Below are 13,485 nucleotides of genomic sequence, written 5' to 3'. Positions count from 1 at the left end.
TTTCTGTCCTTCTCTGCCTGAATTATTTTGCTTAGCATGACACCCTCAAGGTCCATCCACTTTGCTACAAATGGCCAGATTTCATTCTTTCTCATTGCCATGTAGTACTCCATTGTGTATATATACCACATCTTCTTGATCCATTCCTCTGGTGATGGACATTTAGGCTTTTTCCATGTTTTGGCTATTGTTGACATTGCTGCTATGAACATTGGGATACATGTGCTCCTATGCATCAGCATTTCTGTATCTCTTGGGTAAATCCCTAGCAGGGCTATTGCTGGGTCATAAGGGAGTTCTATGGATAGTTTTTTGAGGAACCTCCACACTGCTCCACCTCCAGAGCAGCTGCACCAGTTTACATTGCCACCAACAGTGTAGGAGGGTGCCCATTTCTCCACAACCTCGCCAGCATCTATAGTCTCTTGATTGGTTCATTTTAGCCACTCTGACTGGTGTGAGGTGGTATCTCAGTGTGGTTTTGATTTGTGTTTCCCTGATGATGCTTTAAATAAATTTTAATCCAAATGTAAACCTAACCTATCAGTGTTTTCCCAAACAAGTATACTGCTAAGACATCACTTAAAGCCTAGACCTCATTCTTTCCCAGTGCAGCTTCCATTGGATAATTAACCCATTTTGTGTGTGTGTCTATTTTTCCTTTCTTCCCTCTAAAACATTGTCTTTCTTCATTAACATACTAAATTTTGGTTTACTTATATTTATTCTACTGTAAGTCTTCTCATTTTTTATCAATAGAAAAACACAGTAAAACAAACTACAAAAACAAAACTTATTTCACTTTTTATAAACCTTACCTGCCAAAATGTATTTTAGGTGTTTATAAGAGAGTAGTGGAAGAAAGAGCTCAAACAAATAAAACACCAAATATTAAAGATTGCCCTGCCAGTAAATTAGAAAATATGATCTACTGTGTTTAATTTGAGACTGAATTTAATTCAAAACTATTATGCAATTAGTCCAAAAAGCCAAGATGTTTTTTAGATTCCATTTCTGACTTCTTACCTGCAGAATTCCAACTATATATGTTAGGCTGCCTTGTAGGAAATGTCCATCAACAAAGATCCCAAAGGAAAAGCAGCAACCCAATTTGCCTTCAGTAATTTCACCAACAAACCATGGTCCTGAAAGAGGCAATGGACAGGAAAGCAGAAGATTAAATAACTGTGATTATGATTATATACATCACAAGGTACATTTATAGAAATAATGAGTTTGAGAGTAGTCATCTATAAGCATTGTACTGGCATAGCTTTTTTTCTTTGCTAATCTGTGTTGCACCATATGTCCTAGCTAGCCAACCACTTGCTCCTTTTTTCTCTATTTGTTTAATTATAAATCATCTGAGTACATGCTGTATCTGAATAGATTCCAAAAACAGATCGGAGTACATTCAGAAAATTTAGAAGATTCTGTTGGCAATAGTTACCTAATATAATGCATTACCATTTCCTTTAAGAAGCAATGACATACAGAAGCTAATTTTCTAGGTAACTGATATTTACTCCTTTAAGCAATAAAACTTCAAGCACTTTGATCTTTCTAAAATGTACTTCTTTTTTTAATGAATATTAATGAATGTATTTGACCCTTACTTGCTGACCCAAGCCATTACTTTGTACAACTATACATTCAAGGTTAACATGTACAAAATTTAACTTGCCTTTCATTTAGAATGTCAGAATTACTTTTCTCTCTGTCCTATTATTTACTTCCCCTTCTCAGTGTAGGTTTCTGGAACTACTATATTGTCAAGAATGATTAATGGGCAGTCAAAACTTCCGTTCTCAAAATGCAAATACCATCATTTGCTGGTAATAGTAGGGTTCAGCTTTAAAAAGTCATAGGTAATTTTCTCAGATGTATATTATTTAACCTCCACTGGATACAGAGTCTAAAAAATGTTTTCCATGCAAGTTTCAATTTTTAAACATGGGGCAAACTCTGGCCCATTTAAAATTTTCTTCTACAGCCAGGAACCATATCACTTGCTGTACCATCTAGTGCAAGACAAGTGTCTAAAATAGTTTCAACCTATCTTAGAACAAGGAAACTGACTCCCAAAGGGCCATCTGCCATAGCTTGTTACACGGAATTCTAAAGTGTTATATTTTTTTATTTAACTACTTTCTGGTCTCTGGTGGGAGTTACTAGTGAGCAAAGAAACATCCTGAGGTGGAATAATGCACAAGACTAACAAGTAGGCTAATCTACTCCTAATTGACTTTTAGTCACTAAGGAACACTAGTAAAAAGCTTTAAAAAGAGACTCACAGTGCTTTCTGTTTCCCTCAGTGGCTAAGCAACTAGAACTCAGGTATGCCTAAACTCACTGCTCATCTCAGTTTCTCTCTTTTTTAAGCTGAGTGTTTAAGAGCCACACATTAGTAAATATTCACTGAACTACATACTACACATTGTGCTTAGTGCTGGGCATAGGCCCTGAACAAGACAGTAAGACCTCAATGGATGGATATTCTAATGAGAGAAGAGATGATAAACACAGAAGATAATCATAACTTCTGATAAAGTAATAAAGGGAATAAAGAGTGTGATGAAATAAAGGATAAAACTTTAAGGTAGTCAGGGAAGGTTGCTCTCTACACACTAATTCCTTAATGGTCTTCTCAGCTTAAGTTAACGCAGTGTCAACTAAATGTCCTTTAAACATATTAGGAAAGAACTTTATTTCCCAAGACCATGTTCCAGGAAATGACTTATAAAGAAGCCATGTGCTGTTCATTATGTTCTCAAGAGCCTAAATGACTCTATTAAAATTATCCATATATTCTTTGGCAGAATTCTCCACAATCTCAGGTTTCCTGATTTGACTTACCTAGTGCTGTATATAGGGTTAGCAACAACACAGAATAGTAGAAGATGTTTAGTTTGCTCAAGACATGGAGGGAAAATGAGGCCAAATTTACAAATCCTGGAGACCCTAAAGAGAATAAATTTGAAAAACCCAGTAAGCACATGTACAGTTCATTTTCTAGAAGACTTCCATGGACTATATACCTTCAGCTAGTCTTTTGTTATATGGTAATTATACAGATGACACTACTTTAAATGCAAAAGTTGGCAGGGATTCTGATAAGCCTGTTCACTTAGAATTGAAGAGGGTAGGAAATTCAAAACAATGGTATAGTTGTGAGACATGCATGTGCACACATACGCATGTGCACACATATGCACACACCTTTTACATGATTAAACATGTAGGTTTGAAATACAGTGCTATGCTCAAAGGATGACAAGTCTCTGCTTTCTGTGGGGTTTAGTATCCAAATGTACAAACCTCCAAATGGTATATGAAAGGATATCAAAAGTATATCAAAGAAATATCAAAAGTTCTCCAGTCTAATCTTAAGTATGCATATTTCTCTCCCATGTGTGACACAGTTCTTAACTCACAGCTATCTTCTTACTCCAACTGAAAGAGATGCCCAAAGCTCTTCAAATTAACTTCTCTTAAAATACAGTGCCAAAAATGCCAAGTGTATGGGCTTCACACAGAGAGCTCCATTTTGTGGCCACAGAATAAAGGATCACAGATCCTCAAGGTAGGAGAAAGTGTATAAACACTTGATGTGGTTACCTAAAGCAAGGTGACTGACCAATTATAGCATTGTCAGGAAGCACTACAGGGATTCAAAGCAAGAGTTCATTCTGACCTGGAACAGGTGGAGAAAATAGTATAGAAAAAGAGGGTTTGAGGTGAGCCCTGAAGGAGGCTAAGACTTAGATAAGCTTAGAAAAATAAATTAGAGGGGCACCTGGGTGGCTCAGTCGGTTAAGTGTCTGACTTCAGCCTAGGTCATGATTTCATGGTTCGTGGGTTTGAGTCCCACGTCGGGCTCTGTGCTGACAGCTCAGAGCCTGGAGCCTATCTTTGGATTCTGTGTCTCCCTCTCTCTCTGACCCTCCCCTGCTCATGCTGTCTCTCTCTCTCTCTCTCTAAATAAATAAAAACATTAAAAAAAATTAAAAATAAAAGAAAAAGAAATTAGAGATAATAGCTTAGGGAAAAGCACAGAAGCAGAAATGAGTATGGTATATGTAGGGAACAGTAAAAAATTATCCAGGCTAAAATACAGGTTAAGTGGTTGAAGATGTGGCTAATCAGACAGGATCTGACTATGGAGGATCTTTAATATCTGGCAGAGATGTGTGGTTATTTTGAGCTATATTGTGATATCCCAGCATGCCCACCCCCATTCTGGTTGAGCTTCATATTATTGCAACGTAGGACCAAAAACGTGAATTTTTAAAAAAAAGATCGAGTACTGTGGAAAAAGTGTAAGTTTGAAGACTATACCTTATAGAGCTCAGGCAAAGACAATTTATATTGGTATTTATACTGGTTTTGGTGAGCACATTATGTGACACTCTAAAATGAAGTCTAAGAATAAAAGGAACCATGACTAACCTTTATGCTCTGGATATCCTTGACACCTAAAAGTAATGAGAATGGTGAGCTGGACCAGCACAATCATCACAAAAAGGACCCGGGCCTGCAGAGAAATCAATGTTAATGTGAAACAGGTGTAACTTCAGTTAAGGTTTTTAAAAATGGCCTCATTAACAAAAATGGCCTCATTAACAAAAATGGAAATGACATCACTACCAAAAATGACTATATAAGAAAAATATATGACCAAAGAGAATCAAAACAACTGATCCATCAAAAAAGAAAATTATAAATTGCCTCAGCATTACTCTTTCAGAATTTAGATAGTTAGATCCATATTGAAACATAGTAATTTTATTTATATGAAGTGATCAAATTAAAACAGTCCACCTTCACTGTACCAGAAGTATAATTTATAAATAAAATGGTTCATATGTAGAAAAAAAAAGAAGTATAATTTGTTTTATGTAAAGTTGTATGAGAATAAAGAAAAACAGTGCACAGTACACTGCAGGCTGAGGGAACCAAGACTACAGTTTCTTTTGCCTTCTCCAACAAGACAGCATTGACTTGGAGATTAACTCACAATGAAGAGACAATCTACGTTCTTGTTTCTCCAAGTGTGGGCCCCAGGTCATCACGGGGATCGCCCTGTGCCTACTGGCAATGCGGAAAGACTCTCAGGCACCATCTCGGCCCCACTAAGTCAGAACCTGTCTCGTACTCATGTTTCCCAGTGATTCAGAAGTACATCCAAGTTTCCAAAGCCAGATCTAGGTGACTATTAAAGACCCCCAAAGAAAAAGATATGACACATAAAAAACTTGTAAAAATGAGATACAAATGCTGATTATTCATATTTCTAAAAAGCTTAATCACACAAGTAATAAAGTAAATTAAAATAATAAATTTACATTGGAAGTTTGTGAAGATATATAGTAGAGCTATGTCTGGAAGGTGAAATTCAAAGAGGCTTAAATTTTCTTTTCAACACTGTAGTGTGTGTCTTTGATGTGTTTTTTTGTCAGTACCTGGGACAGGTGAGATCTGAGGGAAATGGAGGATAAATTGCCAACCTTCTCTGGAAAATTATTTAACAGGGCATATTAAAAGAAATTTTTTTTAATTTTTTAAAGCTATTTTTAAAATGCTCTTTTATTCATCCAAGAAATATTTATCTGGGGGTCTAATCTGTGCTAGGCATACCAGATAGACAAAGATCCCTGCCCTCATGGAGCTTATATTTTAATGAGGAAGATAGAAGAAAAACCATGAACTTAATAATTTGTGTAATTATATAAGAAAGTATATAGAGTAATGTGTCCGCTTTTTTATCCAACAATTCACTTCTAGGAATTTATCCCAAAAAACTAAGAGTTTTTAGTTGTAAGCAGCATTATATAGTAGAGGGTTATATTGGAAACAAATGTCCAACAACAGGTAAACAGTTAAATAAAGGTCTATTTATAACAATAAACATAAGGTTATAAAATGTAAGTTGATGTCAGAAAATAGTCAAAACAAATTTCTTAGTGGAAGAAAATTAGACAGCAAAAGAGGATTAAAAATTACCATTTTTTATTAAGGACTCATAGATACTTATATGAGAAAAAAATAAAGAGTATCATAATGACAAATACAATGTTATAATAGGTGGTATGATAAAAGAATAATGTGGGGCTGATTTTACTTTATTTCTAAATTTACCAAGTTTTCTACATTAAGCATACTTTATTTATGTAGAAATAAATATTATTTTTAGAATATCCTTAAGTCCAACTTTATGCATTCCTGTAATTCCCTTAGTTATCCTGGTTTTATGGTATTGGTTAGAACAAGGTTCCAAAACAAGTATTAGTTGTCAATGCCTCTGCTTCTTTTAATTCAAACCAACTTTAAAGCATTTTGTTCATCTAGACAAATAACTTAGTTTTATAGATCCATTTTCTCATCACATGATTATCTGGTGACTTTGGACCTACCACTAGATCGGACCCAATCTAATCGAAAGTTGAATTTACTTACCACGATGCCATGGTCAGTAAGGAGTATAAATGATGCCATGGGGTCAAATCTGAGATGAATATCCTCTTGAAGAGAAAATATGTGGTGAACATTCTTAATTCTTCCAGCAGAATCCTAGTTACAAGCACAGAGGAGAAGTGACTTTTACACACACTGAAATATGTATAATGTTTCAAGATTAAGTTTCCAGTAACTTCTGTCAGTTATTTCTAACAAAGCTACATTTTTTTCATTTATTTTTGCTTCTTCCTATAAACACTTTAAATGTAACTTATTTTAATGCCTGTAATTCTAGATTTAAATTGGAAATATCAGCATGTACTCACAATGTATTTTCTTTTAATGAAAAATTTGTTTTTTCCCTCTGCTCACTGAAAAGGTCAAAAAAATTCTAACAACCCTAAAGCAATTAGCTAGCTGGGTTAATGTCCAGATTGTAGATTCAAAATAAACTTTCTCACTACAAGGAAATAGTTGATGCCAGTTCTTTTTTTTAAAATTTTTAATGTTTTTTATTTATTTTTGAGAGACAGAGAGAGACAGCATGAGCAGGGAGAGCCAGAGAGAGAGGGAGATACAGAATCAGAAGCAGGCTCCAGGCTCTGATCTAGCTGTCAGCAAAGAGCCTGAGTGGGGCTCAAACCCACGAACAGTGAGATCATGACCTGAACCGAAGCTGGACGCTTAACCGACTGAGCCACCCAGGCACCCTTCTTCTTTTTTTCCTTAAGTTTATTTATTTTGTAAGAGAGAGAGAAAGAATGCAAGGACTGGGGAGGGGTAGAGAGAGGGAGAGAGAATCCAAAGCAGACTACTCGCTGTCAGCATAGAGCCAGACGCAGGGTTTGAACTGACAGAGAGATCATGACCTGAACTGAAACCAGGAGTCAGATGCTTCACCAACTGAGCCACGCAGGCACCCCTGATTCCAGTCCTTGAACAAGAAATACACAGAAGAAGGCTGGAATATCTTCATACCAGATATTTAGAAAACTAACAAAGACTACTGGGATTTTATCAAAGGATCTGGAGAGGCTTCCACTAACCAAAGGTGAAACAATTTGAGCATTAAGAAGAATAAATGCAATGGGTTGAAACATACCAAATATATATGTATTTAAAACTTTGAATTCATAATGATACTAAATGTAGAAGATTCTTTTGGTTACCTTTGGCAGGTGCTAGAAGAGCAACTCATTATCTTTAAAATTGGTTTAGAAAAGGGAGGGTGGGGGAAGAATTAAGAATGTATTCTACCTTTTCTGTATGGACTTCTAGATCTTTTCTTAATGGGACCATTCAAATTAATACTCATTTTACAAGGAGTGGCATGAATACCACCATTTTATAACTCTTATGAAAAAATGGATCTAGATTTCATCTAGACCGAGACTGTCAACAGCTGCTAGAAATCCTTCAGTAAAAAGCTGATTAGGGACTTTATAATGAATGGAGGTAAAAGCCAGCAGTGTGCTGGAGCTGGCTTGACAGGCTCACAAAAGCCAATTGTTAAAATTTCAGGAAATTTGCAGTCCAGTTGACGTGTTGGTAGCTTAAAACCAGCTATGGTAAAAATATTTATACTATGGAAATTGGAATACCTCAGGGTTCCTTCTCATTACCTGCCCCAAGCTGGTTGTTAGATATTTACCACCATTTCGCTGGATAAAGTTAACAATACCTGAATAAAATGGTCAATCTCAACTAAAAGAGAGACAGCTAGGTCTCATAGGTTTCTGATAAAGGCATAAAACAGCAAAGGTGCTGGGGTGGCTCAGTTGGTTGAGCATCTGCCTTCCATTCAGTTCATGATCTCCTGGTCTGCGAGTGTTTGAGTCCCATGTTGGGCTCTGTGCTGACAGAGCTTTGGATTTTGTCTCCCTCTTTCTCTGTCCCCCCCCCCCCCCGACTTATGCACTCACCCTCTCTCTCAAAAACAAACATTAAAAAAAACTTTTTTAAACCATAAAACACCAAATGAAGTGTTCCTGCCATAAAACAGACCCAAATCTGATCAACCCCCTAAATCTACTAGTTATAGGGGTGCATTGGTGGCTCAGTTGGTTGGGCAGCCGACTTTGGCTCAGGTCATGATCTCACAGTTTGTGAGTTCAAGCCCTGCATCGGGCCCTGTGCTGATAGCTCTGAGCCTGGAGCCTGCTTCAGATTCTTTGTCTCTCCTCCCCTCCCCAACTCACACTCTGTCTCTGTCTCTCAAAAATAAATAAACATTAAAAAATAAATAAAAGAAAAATACAAACTAGAGGGGATGGAGGAACACAGTGAATGATACAACATGAATGTAAACAGCAAAAATCCAGAATACAAAAAACTCTACAGGATAAAAGATCCAGTTTCCAAAGCAAATAAATTGCAAGAAAACAAAATAATAAAAAGGAGGTAAGAGAGGGAACCTATAGATTAAAAACGACTAAAGAGACAAATCAGCTAAATGCAATATCTGAGCATTGTCTAAATTCTGATTTGAACCAACCAAATGCAATATACATATTCACATATGTATGATTAATTGGGAAAATTGAACACTAGCAGGATAGTTTTATATTAAGGAATTACTATAGATTTTTTTCAGGTGTGTTATGGTATTATAGTTACATTTTCTAAAAATAAGGACTATCTTTTAGGGATACATGTGATCATATTACAGATAGAATGACATCATGGTGCAGGGAGGAAAAAAGTGGATGGGGTACAGATGAAACAAGACTGGTCATGAGTTGATAACTATTGAAATAAGCTAATGGATACAGGGGAATCCATTATACTATTATCTCTTGCATTTATTTTTAAATTTTCCCATCATAAATAAGTTTTAAAATAGAAAAAGAACTTACACTCATGTTTATCAAACTTTTATTGCTCAAAATGTTCTTATTTTAAGTTATATGTTGTTTTAAAGCACAAGTTTCCTTTAATTTTGAGATATAGAGACTTCTGGAGCCTATTCTTTCAATTGGGAAAGTGGACACAATAATCTAAAGTTCTGGTTCTCAAAATTTAGTGCAGCAAGGAATCACCTGGATGGACTATTGAAACAGATTGTTGGGTCCCATGTCCAGAATTTGATTCAGAGGTTTGGTATGGAACATGAGAGTTTACATTTCTTTTCTTAAAAAAAAAAAGTTTTTATGTTTATTTTTGAGAGAGACAGAATGCACAGAGCCTAACGCAGGGCTCAAACTGACAAACTACAAGATCATGACCTGAGCTGAAGTCAGATGCTTAACTGACTGAGCCACCCAGGTGCCCAGAGAGTTTACAGTTCTAACAAGTTCCCAGGTGGTGCTGATGCTACTAATTCAGGAACCACACTAAGAAGTGTTCTAAAGGTCCAGTTGCTGCTAGGGTGCTTAGAACTATAGACATTCAATAAAAATAGTGAGTCAGTAAAATAGAAGATAGTAAGTTGATGTTTTCTCTCACAGATTTTTCTCAGACTTATCTATAGTATACTGTACTTAAAAGAATAGGACGTTCCCATTTATGATTGAGGGAACCAAGTTCCCTATTTAATAATCAGTAGATTAATCTTTTAAAGTTATACATAAATGGACAGAAAACGGATCAATGGTTTCCTGGAAATGAGGGTAGAAGGAAGACAGCTGCAAAAGAACACAAGAAAACTCCTGAGGGTGATATATTGTAATGATTGTAGTAACGGTCAAAGAATTCATCAAATTATACTCTTTAAGTACATAGAGGGTGGTTTTTTTTGTATATGAATTATACCTCAATAATGTAAGAGATGTTAAAGATATAAAAAGTATATGTAATTTCACATTTTTACTAAGGATTTAACTAAGCAGCCAGAAATATTTCAGGGAACATGAGCGGTGGGAAACAGCAGCGAGGAGCTAGTAAGGAGAGTGTGATCGAGCAAAGCTCTCGTGCCCTTGCAACCCTTGTGGCTGATCCAGTTCCTCTGAGGTTAATTCATTTGAGTTAAGATGTTATTGCACCAATGTCCTTCAAGCTTCTTGAGTTAAGATGTTATTGTACAAATGTCCTTCATGCTTTGGCACTCTTATTATAACAATAAGAAGAGACGTAAAGTTCCCAGGAAAATGTTGTAACAATAACTGTGAGAACAGAAAAAGTTTTGTCTAGAAAAAACTCTTCTCTTGGCTGTGGCTGTTTGTATAAAACTACTTGCATGTGAGAAATAAAGTGGCAACGTGGGCACTGCTCCTGTTGTCCCTCCCGTTCCCAGCCTTTGATTCTCTCTTCTTTTCCTCATTCCCTTGCCCTCGCGTCCCTGCTTCTGTGCGCCCGCGCGCACCACAATGAGCTATGGCTTTTTTCCTCATAAAACTATGGAAGCTAGGGTTCTGAGGCAATCCAAGGATTAGTGGCTTCCTCCCTCCTACAGGGAGGTCTTCTATGGCCGCTCCTACTTCTTTACATAATGGTAAAGACAGGGAAAATATTATTCTAGGTACACTTATACCTTCAGGTTTTCTTTAAATAATGCAACTTCTAATAGGAAGGACATTAAGAGTTCATCCCAGGGGGGACTGGATGGCGCAGGTAGATTTCAGCTCAGGTCATGATCTCACAATTTGTGAGATCGAGCCCTGTGTCCAGGACAATGCTGAACTTGCTTGAGATTCTCTCTTTCTCTGCCCCTCCCCTGCTCACATGCTCTCACTCTCTTGCTCTTTCTCATTCTCTCTCTCTCAAAATAAATTTTTAAAAAACTTAAAAAAAAAAAGTTCATCCTAGCCATCAGTCCCTTCTACATCCTCCCTGTGAATTTCATCTTCCTCCTAAGCAGGACACTTCAAAGATGGGTGACATTGTAAAGTGCCTTTTCTTGTTTTACTCATCTATAAGTTGGGGATAAAACTACCCACCATATAGGATTGTTATATGGATTCAGAAAAAAATTCCAAATGTCCAGCATCTCCTTAAAAGAGCTCAAGAAACAGCTCCTTCCTACTCAAAATCCTTCTCTGCAACACACACAAAAGATAACAAAAAGGGGTGGCTGGGTGGCTCAGTCAGTTAAGTGTTCAACTTCCGCTTAGGTCAATGATCTCACAGTTAGGAGTTCGAGCCCCATGTCAGGCTCTGTGCTGACAGCTCAGAGCCTGGAGCCTGCTTCGGATTCTGTGTCTCCCTCTCTCTCTGCCCCTCCCCCACTCATGCTCACTCTCTCTCTCAAAAATAAACATTAAAAAAAAATTTTTTAAGATAATGAAAATAATTACATGTGTTTCCTGAAGGATTATATGGTAATCTTCAAACTAAGACTTAACATTAGAGATGAGGTAGTTAAAAACTGTCATCAAATCATGAAGTTGTAGAAATTGTAGGATTTTTTTTCAGAAACTAAGGCCTAAGCACAGTCTATCCCCTCATGAATTTCATAATGTTGATGAAAGTCCTCTTTTTTTGGTAATTGTGACCACTTCCTACTCTGGCAGGTACTGGTGAGTTAAATGGCCCCGAGCTGAAGTGGAACAGACACAGGCAGACTGTGAGTACATGTGCTATCAGTGCACATGTCCCAGCTACACACAAAAACCCTGATGCCTTGACAATTCGCTTTCAAAACAGTGAGGCAATGTTCCTGTACTTGGAGACAGCAAGCAAATGCATGGACACATAAATCCATGTTTTCTATTTATTTATTCTATTATCTTTGGATATGTTGGGGAATTTGTTCCCATTCCCAAAGACTCTGGCCAAAGTTGAAATGAATGGTTTCCCGTGGTTCAGAAATGGGGGGACTATGGCGAGTAGTTGCACAATGATGAGTCCAGTTTTTTTGTCTAATAGTATTATTCCTGAATGCCTGTTTCAGAATACACTAAGTCCAGTGTATTCAAATTTTTAATTAACTTAGTTTCATCTTTATCAATTGATTGGGGGGGAACCCACATCAGAATTTAGTGTGGGTACAGCCAAATCATTTATATTGTAAGTTGAAAATTACGAACTTACCTGGACAATTACTTCTATGTTATGTGTCCCATTGCTGTAGTTTCTTGGGTTCCACTTCAGTATGAAAATAGGACCAGACAAATGAATAGCTTGCCCTAAATGAGCCCCATCAATCTTAACTGTGACAGAAGTAATGGAGGATAAGGAAAAGGCCAAGACTCTAAAAATGAGAACATACATAAGCATATGGTTTTAGAAATTTGTCACTATTTTTATAAAGGAAAATAACCCTATTATAACATGAAAAAATATAAATGTAGGCAGAACCATCACACTGTATAACCGCTGATATGACTGCTAGTCCTAAGATCTGGCGGCTTTCTGAATTATGGCTTTTGGAGTTGTATAACTGCAAACCTCAGTTGGTAAGAAGCTAAAAACTATTCCTGTACTTTTTAGAAAGGAAAATCAATTTTCTTTTGACAAATAAATCTGGAGTAGATTGAAAGTTCTTTCCAAATAAACAGCTTTAAGTCTTGGTTTTTCATATAGGAAAAGAATATTGGTTAGACATCTCAATTTGTTAATCTAATGTTAATCCTACATCCACTCATTTGATTCCAGTGTTATCTGCCCAAAAGAAGCAATGTCACAAACAGCTAAGGCTATCACGCCCTATGGGAGAAGATGATGTCGAAATCAGATACCCAGCTCCTATCCAAAAAACCTGAGATATAGATTTCACTTCACTACTCACCAAAAATAAATAAATAAAAGAGCCTGATTACCATTTTTTCCAGATTAATTAGTACATCTTTTAAAAGTACAATATCCCAAAATGATAAGAGTGCTGTGAAACTGGAACTCCTATTGCCTGGTAACATTATAAGTTAGTATCTGTTTAAAAAAGTAACTGGATACTTATGCACTGCTGGTGGGAATGTAAAATGGTACAGCTGCGGAAAACAGTATGGTGGTTCCTCAAAAACTTAAACATATAATTACCATGTGATCCATGTCTAGATCACAATTCCATGTCTAGATATCGTCCCAAAAGAACTGAAAGCAGGGATTTAAACAGAGGATAGCCCTGGCCATAGTAGCATTATTCACAATAGCCAA

At 36.6% G+C, this 13,485-nt stretch overlaps 1 protein-coding gene across 4 annotated transcripts in view; it reads right to left on the bottom strand.

Annotated features, from left to right (window-relative positions):
- The window catches only part of TMEM62 (transmembrane protein 62), a 43,714-nt gene that overhangs the window by 3,189 nt on the left and 27,040 nt on the right, over window positions 1-13,485 (bottom strand). For all 4 annotated transcript variants that reach the window (XM_029952773.1, XM_029952770.1, XM_029952772.1 and 1 more), the window contains 5 exons: window positions 12,424-12,583; window positions 6,457-6,570; window positions 4,450-4,534; window positions 2,857-2,961; window positions 1,027-1,145 (listed from right to left, as the gene is read on the bottom strand). In XM_029952773.1, the coding sequence (XP_029808633.1) occupies window positions 1,027-1,145; window positions 2,857-2,961; window positions 4,450-4,534; window positions 6,457-6,570; window positions 12,424-12,583 (583 nt within the window). The remainder of the gene's footprint in view (window positions 1-1,026; window positions 1,146-2,856; window positions 2,962-4,449; window positions 4,535-6,456; window positions 6,571-12,423; window positions 12,584-13,485) is intronic.

Source organism: Suricata suricatta, chromosome 9 (assembly GCF_006229205.1).
Source record: "Suricata suricatta isolate VVHF042 chromosome 9, meerkat_22Aug2017_6uvM2_HiC, whole genome shotgun sequence".
Taxonomy (NCBI): Eukaryota; Metazoa; Chordata; class Mammalia; order Carnivora; family Herpestidae; genus Suricata; species Suricata suricatta.
The sequence above is the reverse complement of the archived record's forward strand: the minus strand, read 5'-3'. Positions and strand labels throughout refer to the sequence as shown.